Here is a 16,752-nt window from a genome sequence, read left to right as displayed (position 1 = left end):
GTTATATCTGAGATAAAGACAAAAATTTTACACTGAACTCAAGGTTTTTCTGTATTCTAACTTGGAAACCAGAGTTATTTATGGAAAGCACATGAATTCTGGCTACCTGGAGGGCATTCTAGTTAGAAGTTTCAAATGCACACGGTAACCCAAAGTAACAGTAGCTGCCTTACATGTAATATATATGAGTTTGTGTTTCCAAGGGAAACCAGGGAGAATACTAATATCAGTGAGCAGATGCTGACTAGCCAAGCTTTAACAGACTCGCTGACTACTTGTGATTATTACTCAAACAACCACTGGGAATCGTCAGAAGACCTGTGCGCCTCTCGGTCTGCACTGCTGCACCTTCCTCAGTGTTACACACGGACTGAGGCTCTTCTACTGGCACAGGGTGAGAGCTTGGCACGATCTTAAAAATACTTCAAAATTCAATTCCTCAAAGAAAGAACAGATAGTTTATTAACCTAATTTCACTGTAAATTTGAACCAAATAATGTGACTATAACTTAGTAAGTCCATTTTCTACAGAAATTTATCCTAATATGAAGTTAAATATCTAAAAACTATGCCATCAAAACATCAGGATATACTTATAAATATACTTTTAATTTCTAGTAGAGAAATATTTAGTGGCTACAAGTAACCACTTTTAAGTTGTTACTTCCCCCCTGGAAAGTGTCAAGGTAGTTCAGATAAGGAATGGCAAATGAAGCATGATTAGGGACTGAAACGCAGGGGATGGAAAAGTTTAACCCAAGAAAATAATTTAAAAAGTGGAAGAAATGTGCTCTTGGCAAGTTCTTACTATCTGCAATAGTCAAATGTTGGAAATAACCTCAGTATTCAACTATAAAAAATGTTCAAAATGATACAGCCACTTACTCAATGGATCATTACATTTACAAGTAGGGAGGTTACAAGGTAGCGAGGAAGACGGGCTATGAAGGAGATTCTGCAGGTCATATCCACTGCACACATCAGCTCACATGTGGAGGGTGGGCGAGTGTGAGACATGACTGTGGTGGCTGAGGGGTTTAGTTTTCACCCTTTGCCTTCCCACTGCTACTACGACAACTCTGTTATTTCCATATGTGGGAGAAGACAGGGTGGAAAAGCAGCCATTATGTAGATAAAAGATCATAGGAAATGGTCTGTCAAAAGGAGGAATTCAGGCCTTCATAGGCTAAGGGTTCAAGAACGCCAAGCATGAGGGATTGTTTTACTCGGAAAATTTACTCAGAGGCTAAAACGGCCTCTATCTAACAAAACAGCATGTTACGTGGCGTTTTATTAATTAAGACACACCTCATTTGCTCGAAGGGCTTCTTTGGAATCTTCTTCAGATTGTTGTTTCTTTTTAGAAGTTTCTTCAACATTCCTAAGTGGAAAGAAAAAATCAGATATGCACTTTGTTTGAAACAAATATAAGAATTTCTCAGGAAGAAAGAACTCGGCTTTCCTTTATGACAAACACTTGGTCTACAAACGGAGGAGACTCGTTACATACTAATGGAGCCCTGACCTTTGTCAGCAGTGGAGAACTGTCCCGAAGGTGCCATGGATTACTCCTGGGGCTAAAGGAAAGTCTACTTCAAACAAACACACTGATTTGTTGACTGAGGGTGAATAACTTAGGGCCTGTAACTGTATCTTGAAAGTTTTCCACTATTGGGTAAACAGGATAACGGGCATGAGGTAGGAGAAAACTGAGCGCTGACTCTTCTCAGTGAGTCTGCAAGTGACTGACTCGCCTTCCTCGGCGCCATAACATGCTTACTTGACTGCACCTTGAAGGACAGTGGCCTGTCTAGGCACCTATGACTTCATCGTTACTGTTAAAGAGTCCCCCAGCTTCTAAGTCTGACAGCACTAACCATGAGATCGCAGTGTGAAAAAGAATTTGGAACCATGTGGAAAGGGCTGCCTGGGAAGACTGGCAAAGGGGTGCTGTCACTGTAACTACGTGGCTGCCGGACGTCCAGAACACAGACACTCCTGAGGACTTTCAGCACTCTGCAGCTCCAGGAAAGCTGCGTGCTCATGCATGTTGCGTTTCTCCGGGGAAAAGTCGAAGACACCAACCACCCCTCAAATAGGTTTGGAAGCCCCCAAAGGAGTAAGATACACACTTTGGCAATATTATAGACATTCAAACACTATGCACTGTGATGCTACGAGCAAACAAGATCTTTTATAAACCTGTAATAACACACAGCCAAGGCCTGGCTCTCAGTTGTCGTTTTCAATGCCTCTTCTAAAAGCATGCTAGGATGCGTTACAATGGGAACGTGGCCAGATGAAACAGGTACCTGGAATCTTTTTTCCGTTTTTTGCTTAGAGCTACTTTTTTCTCTAGCACTTTCCGCTCCTTAAGGACTTCTTTAATTCTGGGGGCTTTAGGTTCCAGACCCTTTGCTGATGATTCCTCTAAGTCCATACTACTTTTGCCTATGAAAAAAGCGATCAACAAACTGTATTTTAGAAGAGTTTTATAAACAGTGTAAACTTTATCAATTTTTCATTAACATCTTCTCATCACTGTGAGAATGCAAAATGGCATTAATATCTTTACGTTCTGTTGAAATAGAAATAATATTTTAGATGGAGAAGTCTCATCATTTTTATCTTAAAGCTCGTATTTGTTTGCATCTGTATATTAGACAAGAATATCAGTGCAAGGAAGTGCTGTTTTGTTCAATGAAACGTTCCAGATAAATGTGACACTGTAGTTAACACGAAGCATACATTAATTCCATTACTGTCACCAGGAGGGCTTGATTACTTGCATGTTAATGCTTCATTTTTCCAGTGATACTGGAAAAGAAACTAACCCATGTGTTGTGTGAGTTGGTAGGCCTGATGAACTGTTTCACTTAGATATAGCAATTTCATAAAAAGAGGCTAAATATATCAGATTTGTTAAAACACAAATCTTCCTCTCCTGAAAATAGTTAACAGAAAAGCTTATAGCTTAAACTAAGATAAATTCAGACCATTTTATAAACATATCTCCTAAGCAGTATGACAAACCAAAAAATAAAAGAGCATAAAATAAGATAGCTTTAACATATTAAAAGTTATCATCCTAATAAACACCCCGTACCTTGGCTCTTAGCTTTTGAAGACTTCATCTTTTCAGCTTTCTGTTTTCGTTTTTCTTCCAGTTTTTCTCTATTAATTTGCCTTCTTATAAGCCTCTCCTCTTTTTCTTTAGCCTAAAACCATAAAACTGTCATGCTTATTGGGTAAAAGCAAAAAAATTAAAACAGCTAAAAAAAACAAAAAAACAAGTGTGGCCATTCAGAGAGTCTTACAAATTAATAGCCTCTTCAAAAGTGCAAATAAACTACATAATTTGGAATGTACCAGAACAATAGAAGAGACAAGAGCTGAAAAATGCCAGTGATTTGAATAGAAGAATGAGAAAGGCATTGTTTCATGAATGGTGACTTAACAAACTAGCTACTTCACTGAAAAAGAGACTTGTGAGAATACACGTAAACATCAAGTGCACCTATGCCAGTCTCTGGGATTTCTCCATTTTTTTTTAAAGATTTATTTATTTTGTGCATACAGAACTGAGGTAAAGTCCAGAGGCACAGGGGCGGCGAGAGGCTTTACCAGCGACAGAGTGGGGAGCAGAACAGGCAAACGGACAAAGTACACTGCTGAGGGGAGCAGCGGGCAGGTCGGGAGAGGTCTGCTGCACACTGCGGGTCACCTCCAGGGCCGGGGATCGAACTCGTACTGAAGTGGCTGTGGCCTGTTTGCGGTGCTGCGCTTTAACCCCCTGCGCAGCCAGGGCGGGTCCGCTTTGTTATTCTTACAGGGAAAGGTGAGATGTGGAGTCGAGTGACGTTCTGGGGCTACAACAACGCGCCTCACAGGTTTCGGCTGTGGGTTTTTGCTGTCCTACTGCACAGCCAAGGAGGGTCCAGTCCTGGCCAGAACACAGTGCCCCGAGTGCGAAGCACTGGCATGCTTCTCATCAGTAACTTTCACACGACAGGCCACCGTTAGCATTCTGGAGTGCATTCTCCACACCATTTCATCTGTTTCCTACTTTGAAGATGCACAACTTTTTTTATTTTAGTGTTTCTGAAGTTATAAGCTATCTTGAAGCTGATATACACAGTGAGTGAGGTCGCATTTTTTTTCCTCTTAAAAAGCTACTACTGGCCCTCCCTGGTGGCGCAGCGGGTTAAAGCACAGCACTAAGACGCTAAAGCCACTTCCGCGTGAGTTCGATCCCCGCCTGCCCCGGAGGTGACCACATGGCGCGGCAGACCTCTCCTGGCCGGCGCGCTGCTCCCCTCAGCAGTGTGCTTCGTAGATCTGCCTGTTCTGCTCCCCACTCTGTCTCTGGTGAAGCCTCTCACTGCCCCTGAGCCTCTGGCCTGTACCCCAGTTCTGTATGAACAAATAAATAAATCTTTAAAAAATTAGTAAGTCATTAAACTCACTAATTTAATGACACATTTTATAATTAGAAGTATTTTCAAATCTAGAAAACACGTTAATATTTTGGTATCATGTTAATGGCCGCACATCACACATTTGTAGGCTTGATTCACACTCGATTCAAACATTTCCATATCACGAAACATTCAGGCTACCAAGCTACTGCTACTTACAAGGACAAGTCACCTCTGTCACATGGTTATGCCTATTCTGCTGTTAACTGGCAACATTCCTGAAGGCACGGCCCACAGGTCACTTTCATACACTCACCAGGGCCTTGCACACAGGGGTCAGTCTGCCAACCTGACCCACAGATGAGAACGACCCTAGCTGACTTACAATCGACTGCCGCCGCTGTTCCACCGTCAGCTCGTCGTCGGAATCACTGTAGTACTTGGAGTAAAGGTAGGGCTTGTGCACGTACGCGTGCCGCCCCCCTTTCGCTTTTCCTTCACTAGAATCACTGGTTTGCGTTTTTGTTTTGTTCTGCTTGCATTTTTCTTCATCTGGAAGAAAGGCAACAGAAAGAGGTGTGCTTCGGCAAACCAGCAACGAAACCCTCAGTGCCCGATCAAACTGCAGCAGCAAAGCTCATCAGTGTGGTGTCAGCGGAGTCTCAGCCCAGTTTCAGTCTGCGCGACTTCAAACTGGCATTCTTAAAGGCTATGCAGTCTGTATTTTAGTTTAATCCTTAGCAAACAGCTTCTCACATGAAGGAGGAAGTCTTCTAATTACTTATGTCTTCCCGTCAAACAGTCGCTTCTCATGCATGTCGGCAGACAGGTAGGTGTGAGGGAGGGCTTGACCACTGTTAAGCTGAGCGCGCCCACTCGAAGCTGAGATCTCAGAGATCAGCTGCAGGACTTGAATTTACACCAGAACCTTCTAGGAAAGTGGATTTGCTGCCCCAGGATCCAGCAAATAACAAAAGGGAAAAACCCTTCATGGACAAGGTTTATATCACACACTGCTCAGTACTCCCAACATGGCCTATTCTTACTTTTTGAGTTCCCTACTGAGAAAATCTAGTGGTCCAGGAAAAACCTTAAAGGACTCAAAACAGCACTTGGACTTCAAACCCAGTTAGGCTAGAGGGGTGTGCGTGGGACAGCAGGATTTGCCCTACGTGGGCAGAGAACAGGCCTCCCTCCAGGAGAAAGTGGGAGCATGGCAGGTGACTTTTTGAATCGGCCATTTAATTTCCTCACAGATATTAAGAAAAGAGTGACAACGAGAGAGACTGGAAAACACACCTGAGGTTACTGCTTTTTTCTATGTCCTCCTCTCTAGGTGTTTGATCCAGAAGTCAGCAGCAAATTTAGAAGAAGCTGCCTTAAGGCATTGCAAATCATTTTCAGTATCTTTGATTTTTTTTAAAGGCCATAAAGAAAATCTGATCACGTTGTGAAGTGCTGTCTGAGGTGCTGGGGAAAGGCCGAGACCACAGTCGCGCTCAGCGCTGTGCACCAGCACCACGACCCGGCCAGGGACGCGTCCCCCGGTGACGCTGCTCCGCCTGGACCTGTGCGGCCTGCGCGAGGCGGGACCCAGAACCACTCGGCCAGTGGTGCAAGCCTGTGTGAGGGCCAGGTGACGAACGAACTGCCGAGGGAGAGAGGCCTGGTCTTTGCCAGTGGCTCAGAGGCGTCCCCACGAGACCTCTGGATGCCTGGCCTGACATCGCCTGGGGGCCCTGGGGCAGGCCAAACCTGTCAGCGTGAGCTGGGGGCCGACTCTGGGTCACGGAGATCAGCCTGACCGGTGAGCGAGCCAGACACAGGGACAGGTCAGCAACAGCTCTGAGCCCTGAGGAAACTCGGACAGTCACCTCCAGTCACCTGCCTCGTCGGCCAGTCCGTGAATGATGTCAGATACCGATGCCAGGAAAGTGATGCCATCACCGACTCCAGAGAAAGGACAGATGGAAGCTCCGTGTTGGAGCTTTCTGGACCCTGCTCCGGGCGCCCATTTCCCGGCCAAGGCCAGTCTGCCCTCCTCACCTGTGACCAACTGCAGTCAGGCAGCCAAGAGCTTTCAACGAGCTCTGCAAATCCTATGAGCGCATCGTTAAACCCAGCTGTGGTCTCGGGACCACAAACTTGTAACCTGTGTCAGAAGTATAGGCTTTTTCCTGGTCGGTGCCCCGATGCCACCCACCCACCCACCCACACTCCTTACACAGCAGCATCACACACATCTTTGATCTGAATCTTCTCTCATCCTGGTGGGTGGAGTTAGGAGATGGAGAACCAAGGCTTGTTGAGATGTTGTGACTCACCAAGCTTGCTCAGACAACCCCGGAGCTGGGGCTCAGAAACTGATCTTCCAACTACACAGCCCCATGCTCTTGCCACTACACCACACTGTCCGCCATGACACCATGGTACAAGCAGTGCCGTATCATGATGTGCCTTTCTCTGGAGTCGGTGGCGGTATCATGATACCATGACACCAACAGCGCTCGGTAGGCAGCCTCACACAGGCACTACTAAGTAATGCTTTACCGTCTGACGTAATCTCTCCTTCTTCCATGCTCTCAGACATTACTACTTCCTCCTCGGTGTCTTCTTCAAAAGATGAAAGGTCACTGGTATGGACGGAGCTCACCGTGATGTCTGTAAGCCCATCTACATCAGAGCCCAGCAGAGAGCAATCTAGGATGAAAATAAAGAGATGGCCTCGTGACCTGAACGCACTTGGCTCCCAATCCTAGTCTTGTTTAAAATTCGACTTTAAAATACATGTCAAAGAATGTGGACCTCAGAAATGAAATTTTCTCTGGGTCTACCTGGTGGTGCAAGGAGTAAAACCTCAGCACTGAAGCTATCGGCAGCCGCTGTGGCACAAGTTCGATCCTCAGTCCGGGAGCTGACCACAGGGTACAGCAGACCTCTCATGTCTCACCCACTGCTCTCTCAATGGTTCCTACTTTCTGGCAGATCTGCCTGTCTGCATCCCACTCTGTCCCTGGTGAATCCTCTCAATTCCCCCCACACCTGTGACCTACACTCCAGCTCTTGTATGCATAAATAAATAAACCTAAAAAAAAAAAAAGAAAAGAAAAGGGCCTCAACGGTGGAGCGATGGGTTAAGCCGCAGCACCATGAAGCTATCCGCAGGCACTGCAGCACGAGTTCCATCCCCAGTTCCTCACTGTCTCTGGTGAATCCTCTCACTCTCCCTCCTCTCCCCGCACCTCTGGCCTACACCCCAGCTCTTGTATGCCAAGTAAATCTTAAAAGAAAAAAGAAAAGAAATGAAGTTTCCACATGATTAGTAACTGCTATCAAGTAAGTTGGGGCTGCTTCCAGAAAATACAAAGGCAAATTAGTATCCGATAAAAATAACGAAAATACTAACTGATGATGCAAGTGACATAAACGAAAGCAAACCTGGAGTCACCGAAATACTCACCATCTAGTACTTAAATGAGGGTAGACAATTATGAGCACAGCTGCTTCCAGTAATATATGTAAATAAACTGTAACATTAAATTACAAGGTTTTAAGCTTTCATTTACTTTGTGAACTGATACACTACTAGAGAAAAGAAGCGGACAGATGCAAGTTCTTTAGCAAAGGGGATATAAGCTTTCAGACTTCTGAACATAAGTTTCAAGCAAATCTATCAAAGCCCGCAGTCTGCACCTCCCGGCGGGGCGCTCTGCGCACGCGGGGTCGGGCTGACCAGTCCCCACCTACCTTCCTTTGCCCCCTCGCTGCCCTTGGCTCTGCTGCTGCCCCTCTCTGAGGGGGGCTTCGCACACTCTGCTTCTTTGTCCTTGGCTTGTTTTTCCTCTTTTCCTTTTTGTGTATCTTCATTTCTTTTGGAGTGATCAAATTTCTTCTCTGTCTTTTCCTTCTTTTCTTTCTTCCTCTCTCCTTTTTCACTGCTGTCTGGTTTCTTTTCACCCTTGTCTGTTAACTTAGCTTTCTGGTCACTGCTTTCAGGCTGCACATCTTTACTGAGTGGAACTGAATTATTACTCTCTCTCACATGATTTTTAGTTTCTTCAACTGGGCAAGGGAGATCACTGAGCTCTTCAGACCTAGGGGCTGTCTCCTGTGCCTCCGCCCCAGAGTCGGGGAGAGGTTTTTCTCTATCACTCATGTCTTCTGAAGTTCTGTCTCTCTCAGCACTGGCATCCATGCTTGGCTGAGATGGGAGCTTTTTGGATCCTCTCTCAGTACTCTTGGCATTCGGTGTTTCTGTTGAGGCTCTGGCAGCACTGGCCTCTTGGTTAAGGGACGTTATGGTCTCCAAGATGGACATAGCATCATTGGCTGCGTTAGCACTGGGCCCAGGGACAGGGACGCCTTGAAGGAAAGACAGCGCTAGAGTAAATTTATGCAGAAGGTATGTCCCTCTGAGTCACTTCTCCTTTGCTTCCTGTTTTGACCAAGCTAAGGATGTTAAATGAAACAGCGTACTCATGGGGAAAAATACATTGGCAGAAACATATTAAACTCAGTGAAAAGATAAGATCGGGTAACCTGATAGTCAAGCATTTTTTGAAATTTTTGTTTCAAATTACCCTGTATACTGAATATGTCACAACTTAAAAAAAAAATACAACTGGGAAATTTTCTTTGTGAAAAGAGCACAAGAGACAGCAAACTCCAGCCAGGTTTCGAAAAGTCATGTAAAACTAGTCCTGGGGTATAAAACCCCGAGATTCCACTCCCACGTGCTCGGGTGGAGACTCCGCCCAGGGCTGGCGCTGAGCACATTCTCCGCTGCTTCTTTAAGCTGAATGTCTGCACGGACACACCATGCCGATCTGAAAATTACCAAAGCTCCCTCTCTATTTCAATTAGTCCCTCAACTGAAAAACACACCCACATCCCAATGCATGACTAAAATGCCTACATTCTGTATTGACATAAAGCCAGTCAAGGAAACTGGGTGACACTTAAGAGACACACAAACATGTGGGCAGGTCAGTGCTTCAAAGAACCAAGTCTCTCTAACTCGGTGTCCGGTCTGAAGACACCAAAAAGCGGAAAGTCGGCCAAGTGGACAGAGAGCAAAGCACCTTGTGTCAAGCCGGAAGAGTCGGCCTTCTCGTCGTCGGGCGAGGCGCTGCCGCTCGCTTCCTCTTTGTGATTTAATGTGGCCAAAAACTCATGCACGGCTTTCTCCACCTGAGGTCTGAATGTGTGGTTGATCTTTGGGTCCACAACCTGAGAAATAATTCGGTCAATACCAGACTCCAACATTCCTGATCTGAAACACAGGATGATTTGCAGAAAGGTAAAAACAATTTCTGTCATTTCCATGTCTTTCTTTTAAGGAAAACGGTTTCTAGTACACACGTTAAACCATAATCTGCTCCCACCCACGCCAGTGGATGCCGGAGGAACCCGCAGTGGGAGTCAGTCGCCCATGGGAACGGAGACTCACGGGCCGCAACGCGGCCTGGCACCGTGTCAGAGGTGGGACACAGACACGGAACTGCTACGCAAGCCAGACACCTTAGGCACGACACGCAGTATGCCCCCTCGGGCCCAGGCCTAAGCTGCCGCCTCTCTCCCCCCACCCAGCCAAGGCCACACAAAGAAATGGTCACTCCGCTGAGTGCTGGGCAGAAAGAACACTCAAGTGGACTGCATCAGACTTACAAAAAAGAAATAACTCGAGGACATCAAAAATAAGATCACTCATCAAAATACAAAATAAAAGAGACCTCTCGTTTTCTCTTTTCATATTCCTGCTGTAAAGCCTGGGTGATCTATTCCTCTAACACTGACGTTCCGAGCCTCTGCTACACAACAGGCAGTGTGCGGCCCTGGGCAGCTACAGGTCGGACCTGGGTGCCACGTGAGAGAAACAGACAGCCGATGAGGACGTGGAGACAGGCACGAATGCACGCCACGCCGCATCGGAAGAGCATGGGACAGGAAGGCCTACACACGCGCAAGTCGATGTGGCATGATCCACAAAGGCCAACTCTGAGCTGAGCCTCTTTCCACAGAGAAGCGGATGAAAGCATCTGAAGAAATAACATGTGTGAGAGACAGAGGAACAAGGAGGGACTAAGTTTGAAACGTGCCAAAAATCACAAAGGTATCTGGCAAATCGTCCTTCTTAAGAAAGCCACTTAAACCTGCTTCTTCCTCAGAGAACTGCAGGGGCCCAGCTCCCCGGACAGTGCTGCCCAAGGAGTGTGGGCCACTGCGCTCTGCAAAACGGCTCAGGCTCTCTCCTCACAGTTCCCAGGCTATTTTGAGTACAGATCTGTCTGGAGTGGACGGCGTATTCAGTTTTCATTTCCTGAAGTACCAGCAGCGTGTGATACTATGATTCTACGTATGTGGGCCACAGAGAAAAATGAGCCAACACCACTCAAAGTAGGTAACCTGCTTTTCAAAGTTCTAAGATTTAAAAAAAACACACACCACCAAATCCTGCCAACATTCTTACATCTTAGGGCACATTTAAAATGTAGCAGGTGGACCAGAAACAAGGGCAAGCTATCTTCCATGATGTGAAACTAAGTACAACAGCGTAACGAGACACCCCCAAAACAAAGGGGCGCCTTGGTCTGTCTGTATCGTGGCCCTCACTCCACTTGACACTGAGGACGCCCTGATCTTAAGTAAGAATGAGGCCAGGCTGATGCCCACCTGCCCGCGTGGGCCCCTCAGGTGAGTCTGGCCACAGCGAGGCTCTCACCAGAGGCCGAGAAACCACAGCCCTGGGCTCTAGGGCCAAGCCAACAGGAGAGCTGACGCTTTCCCAGTTACAGCGATTTCCTTGTGCTCCTTTTAAATCCTGTGCGCTTCAGAGTACGACTTGGAGCTCCCTAGCATCTGAATTTTATGGCCTGAATGAAGCCGAGCAAGGATGCCAGTCTCGGGCTGCGCCCTGCCCTGCACAAGGTCTGGCCCAGCCCCGCACGTGAGAACGACGTCTCCGGCGGTAGAAATCCGAGTGCTGGGCTGAACATGGGCACCGTGAGCTTGGCCTCCGTTAGAGAACAGAGGGCGACTTTGCTCCCTCTAGACGGTGTACGCGCAGGACTCGGGGTGACTGCGCCCCGTGCTCAACTCGGGAGGGAGACGACCCCGCTGCCGCCAGTCGCCCTGACCTGGGCAGGAGCTGCAGCTTCAAGCCAAAGGACGGGATCAGGAAGCCGCGTGCTGGAGTAACTGACTACAGTCACTTTGATCGGCTGGGATCTTCTTGGCGCCGTTACAATCATCCCAGCCTGAGCCCCTCATCGAGGACCTGCCACCATTAGGCGTGAAGGGCATGCTGCGGCCCGGGCGCTCTGGGGAGTGTGGGTGCTCTGCCCTGAACCCCGGCCCCGGCTCCTCTCCAGGAAGCCTGAAGCAAGCAACCCTCAGCCGGCACCACCAGAGCTCCACCTCTTCCTTCTCAGGGAGGCCGCTCCCTCCAGCGCCACCCCACCACCCCGCAGCCCCCAGTGGCGCCTTCTGATCGGGCCGACCTCTTCCACGTTCCTTCGCGAGCTTTGACACCCGAATAAAGTTCTTGTGAAGTGTTCCCCTTCCCTCACGCCCAAGCCGCAGGTTCTGGGGCTCCTGCTGCCTGTGGCTGAACGGGTCTTGGCGTCAGAGTGTGGGGGATGCGTGGGGGCTCCGTGCGGGTCAGGGCTGTCCACGGACAGTGCTTTGGGCACGCGAGGCTCCCGGGGACAGGAGGCGACACGCAAGGCGGGTATAAAGCAGATGTGCGAAACTGCTGACACGCCACGTTTCATTCTACAAGAGGAGCTTAAACATAAGAGTCTGTCAAGGCAGGAAGACGGGGCACTCTTTAAATAACTGTCACCATCTGAGGGCACAGAGCCACTAGACAAGGGCCGAGTCCCACCAAATACCGTAGATCCGCTCTTGGGGGGAACAAACACAACTTTTCTTTTTAGCAAAAATTCCGTTTTTCTTATTCTCCATCTTACGTTTCCCCAAAATGGCCCCGAACAGTTCAAACGCACTTTTCCCTCTTTGGCTGCACCGTCATGAGGAAGCAGAGCTAGGTCATGACAACAGGAAGAGAGAGAGCGGTGCAGGACGGCAGAAGACCTGGCCAAACAAAGCGAGGGGCGACATTTAACTCCAGAGAGCGTCAACGTCGGTGCCCTGAAATGGGACAGAGCAGCCTGCTCCGCGGCAGCCACATGGCCGTGTCACGGGGCGCGGGCTGACGCGGGGGTCAGTACGCCATCTAGCGCTGGCGGCCTCCCGCCCGCCCTCCAGGGCCGACAGGCAGAGCCGGACTTCGCACGCGGGGAACGCGACCCCGCAGCTCTCTGCAGCGGCGAGGCAGCCAGGGGCGGCAGGTTCCTCACTCACCAGCCAGCCCACCCCGGGGAGTCTCTGGGTCCCGGGACTTACTTGAGCACTTGCTGCCTGATATTGTTCCTCAGCTGGTTCTTGTTGAGGTGGGGGCTCCAAGTGTGCGTGGCCAAGTGGTTTGCCACAAAGTTGTCAACACGCTGTCTGAGATTCTGGTAGGCGGGCTGGAAAGAACGAAAACACACGACAGTTACAACTGTGCTGGCGTGAGGTCAGAGCCACACAGGACCCTGCGGGTCTGGGGGTCTGGATCTTTCCCACTGGTCCCCTCAGACTGGCAAGCACCGCTGGCAGGCCGGGGACCGAGGTTTGTGGCAGCGACTGGAAGGTAAAGAGAAACAAAGGCCAGGTGCCTGGGCACGGGGGAGGGGGAGACACGCCAGACCTGGTGGGGGCGGGCGGGTGCTGGGCTGGCCGGCGCCAGCAGCACAGGAAAGGGCGAGTGGCTGGGGACACGTGAGCAGAGCGCGGGCAGGCCCGGCAGGCTGGGGAGAGAGCTCGGGACACGGCCTGGCAGGCAGGGCGCCGTGCAGGCCTGCTGGCGCTGCGGTGGGGGAAAGGGGAGACTATGTCTCTCCCGGCCCCTGGCCTCTCTTCCAGGAAACACACGCCCCTCCTTTCCCAAGGCGTCCGAGTGTGGCGCCATCACCGCGCCTCGCTTTCTCTCCGCCCGGAACAGAGCGTGGGCACCAGCGTCAAACACCTCCGGAGCGAGCCTGCCTGCCGCCGCCCGCTGCCCTGCTGCGAGACACCCCTCCCGACACGGCCTAAGGACGCTGCCCGCCCTCCCCTCGGCCCCCAAAGTCCACTCCGGACAACAGCTGTGTCCACCCTCCAAAACTACAGTGAGATGCCCACCTGGGCAGCGGTGACCAACGGCTCGGCCCTCCCAAGCCAGGTCGCCGCGCCTCTGCTGCTCGCCCTGAATGCACCCGGCTGAGCAGCTCCCCGCTCTCACCGTGGCGAGAGCCCTCTCCAGTCATCAGAGGGCAGGGAGGGAGAGCACCCCTCCGCCACCTCCTAGCAGCTCTGCACACCGATGTCTACTCGGAGCCGTGGTCGATACTTGCAGGCCCCCCTCAGTGACGCCCACAGGGACAGCAGCTCCCTGAACAACTTCCTTGAGACAAACCTCAGGCCCGTGACCAGCCTGGGGCATGGGGAGGGGGTGGGGATGGGAGAGCCCGACGCTGGCTCTGAGCGCTAGTGGAGGTGCATGAAGCGTGTGCACAGGTGGGGTGAGCTGTGCTCCCCAAGTCACGGAGCCCTGTGGGTGACTGACACAAGCCTGCCTCCTGCTATCTCTCCCGCCTCGTCCTGCTCCACTCCACGGCCACCGTCACACTCGGCCACTCTCTGATTACCTCTGCTGGGACCAAGTTCTGCAGCAGTGACGTTCTGCTCATCGCCAGCACTTAACACAGCGCTTGGGACCCGACAAACACTTTGTGTTGAATAAAGTGGTGCACGTCTGTGCCTGACATTCCTTTGAACCCCCCAGACAATAATCGCCGTGGCCGGAATCCATTACTGAGAAGTGTCCCCAAACTGGCCCTCACCACTCGGCAGAGAGGTGTGGAGCTTACCTGGTGGGTGCCTCCCACCTCCCACTGTCCAGCTGCTGACCAAGGGGCAGCGAGGCTCAGGGGCGAGCCTGGGGGCCAGCTGCATCTTGGGGCTGCCCAAGAGCGGGTGGGCTGGCACCCCTTGCTCCGTCTTGGCTGGTGAAGGGTCGCCCATGCGTCCAGGACGGCTGGGCACTCGCTGGGCTTCCAGGGTGGCTGGTCCCTTGCCTCTACTCGCGGGGCGGCGTGGCGTCTTTGCTCTCGGGAGCACGGGCTGGCCTCAGACTTCCGGCTTCTCAAGCAGGCGTGTGACTGGCAGGCCCGTCACGGTCACGGCCCCCAACAAGGGGCAGGCTTCGCCACAGAGCGGGCCAGCCAGCGGGGCCGGCGCGGTGAGTGGGCCACCTGCGCGGGGCTCGCGGCAGAGGGGCCCGAGTCCCGCCCGGGTGACGCGCCTCTGCCAGACTGGGCACTAGAATTCTGCTCCGGCCCACTCCCACACCGGCAGGAACATCAGGCTCACAGGAAAGGCAATTTTGGTGTTTGAACATTTTGAAGATTTTCAAAATGTACTCCTCTTTAAAAACAAGATAAAGTGCTATGAAATGCTACTCAATAAAAAAATATTTTAAATTCAACACGGTGGCTAGCTAAGAGGAAGAAAAAGCAGCCAAGGCGGTCATGAGGAAAGAACAAGGTGCTCGAAACACCAAGCTCGGGGAGCGGGGAGAGCACGCTGGAGGCCAGAAGGCCAGCCACACCCAGGCACCCTTACGCAGGGGGGGAGGAGAGTCCCTTCAGTTCTGTCGCTAATCCCCAGTGCTGAGGGGCCTCACTGTGCTCGCAGGGCTCCCTGAACCTGCGTGGGCTGAAACCCCCATCGTCAGCCCCTTCTGAGCTCTCAGAGCAGCACTGTGATGTGCGCATGTGCACTTCTCCTTGGGCTAAGGTCCTAGGCGTCACCAAACTGTCAAGGCAACTGTGTCGCCTGCCCCTTCCCCTGAGGAGGGCGAGGCCATCACTGTGAGGCTCTGGCTGCCAACTGCCAACAGGCAGCATTTAGTGGCGATGGGATGAGAAAAGTCAGGTCTCCCACATTGCGGCAGCTCCCACTCCCCCTTCAGCCTATTTAAATTTTTAATTCGCACACAATGATTTGAAGGTTTCTGGGAACAGCCAAGTGGAATCTCTTTAAGTGGAACACCAGTACCCAACTTTATTTTGGTAACATTTACTTGGACACATCTAATCTTTACCATTAAAACAGAGGAGGGAAAGGCATTTTCAGCATGCTGGCTGCCCGCATTCCCTAAGACAAACTGGAAAACTACAAAGTTCCCACAGAGACACAGACTCCCAGGTAAACAGAGTTCTCTGGGCATAAAAATCCAGCACTCAGAAAAGGCACATGCGCTGCTGGGCCATTTGGGGCAAGAGTTCGCCGGAATGGTCAGGGGAAAGTTCCATAAGGGGTCAGGATGGCATGTGTTTCATCTCAGACAGGAAAAGGATCTGGGATATCTGATCATCTTTTGCTCAAACAAGGCTTAAAGATGTGAGAAAATCCTCACGCCATCAAAACATCAATCCGGTGAGCCCCAGCAGATCTAGCTGGAAAAAAAAAAGAGCAATTTCCAAGAGCTTACACTTCCTGCTTTACTTGCTCCCAGATTTCCAGAAATGAGTTTTCCATCCATCTCACTGAGCGCTCCTTCCCAGTGTCCCCTGTTATTCTTCACCAAAGGGGCTACATTCACTCTTCCGCTAAAAGCCGATTCCCGCTGACATTTGCTCAAGTTCTCTCCCTCAGTCCAGCCTCACACTACTCCTGCTAGAGACCCACTTTGCTGACCCTCTCCCCTTTACTTCCTGGAACTCCCTCTTCCTTCTTGGCCTTCCCCTCAGGGTCCCTGCCACCTGCCCATGCTGTCCCCACGGAATGGCTGGGCTCTCCCTCCTCTGCCCCCAGCCCAGCTTCTCGCTTTAGGGAACGGCCTGGATCTGAGCTACCAAGGCTCAGGCATTCCTGGTGGAGACTCAGCCCCCCATTTCCACCCCACCCCCAGCTTCTCAGGGTCCAGCTCACTGCCCTCCCCCCATGTCCAGCGGTGCACACCGCCAACAGTTTGAGCCAGTTCGCTCTTCACGGTGTCTCCCAAGGGCAATGGCGTGACCCTCACCAACACAAAAAGCTTCAAAAGAGAAGGCAGACAGCCTGAAGGCAAAGTAAACCGCCAAATAAGCAGGTCCAGAGACGAGACGGCACGCAGACACTCGGCACGGTCCCCGCGCTTCCAAACCGGTCTCCGCCTGCACAAAGCCTCGGTCTCCCCGTGCCCAGCGCCCCAGCGTGCCCGGGACCTGGTGGCGAGCCCACCGGTCGGAGGGATCCGGGCATGAAA

At 50.9% G+C, this 16,752-nt stretch overlaps 1 protein-coding gene across 1 annotated transcript in view; it reads right to left on the bottom strand.

Moving 5' to 3' along the window:
* Window positions 1-14,525, bottom strand: part of BOD1L1 (biorientation of chromosomes in cell division 1-like 1) — a 40,144-nt gene extending 25,619 nt beyond the window's left edge. Inside the window, exons 1-9 of the mRNA XM_012724040.1 lie at window positions 14,412-14,525; window positions 12,825-12,949; window positions 9,500-9,690; window positions 8,166-8,780; window positions 6,969-7,118; window positions 4,804-4,970; window positions 3,107-3,218; window positions 2,313-2,451; window positions 1,309-1,381 (exon numbers count right to left, since the gene is read on the bottom strand). Coding sequence (XP_012579494.1) covers window positions 1,309-1,381; window positions 2,313-2,451; window positions 3,107-3,218; window positions 4,804-4,970; window positions 6,969-7,118; window positions 8,166-8,780; window positions 9,500-9,690; window positions 12,825-12,949; window positions 14,412-14,525 — 1,686 coding nt within the window. The remainder of the gene's footprint in view (window positions 1-1,308; window positions 1,382-2,312; window positions 2,452-3,106; window positions 3,219-4,803; window positions 4,971-6,968; window positions 7,119-8,165; window positions 8,781-9,499; window positions 9,691-12,824; window positions 12,950-14,411) is intronic.
* Window positions 14,526-16,752: the final 2,227 nt, after the last annotated feature.

Source organism: Condylura cristata, unplaced genomic scaffold (assembly GCF_000260355.1).
Source record: "Condylura cristata isolate star-nosed mole 26May11 unplaced genomic scaffold, ConCri1.0 scaffold00012, whole genome shotgun sequence".
NCBI classification, from domain to species: Eukaryota; Metazoa; Chordata; class Mammalia; order Eulipotyphla; family Talpidae; genus Condylura; species Condylura cristata.
The sequence above is the reverse complement of the archived record's forward strand: the minus strand, read 5'-3'. Positions and strand labels throughout refer to the sequence as shown.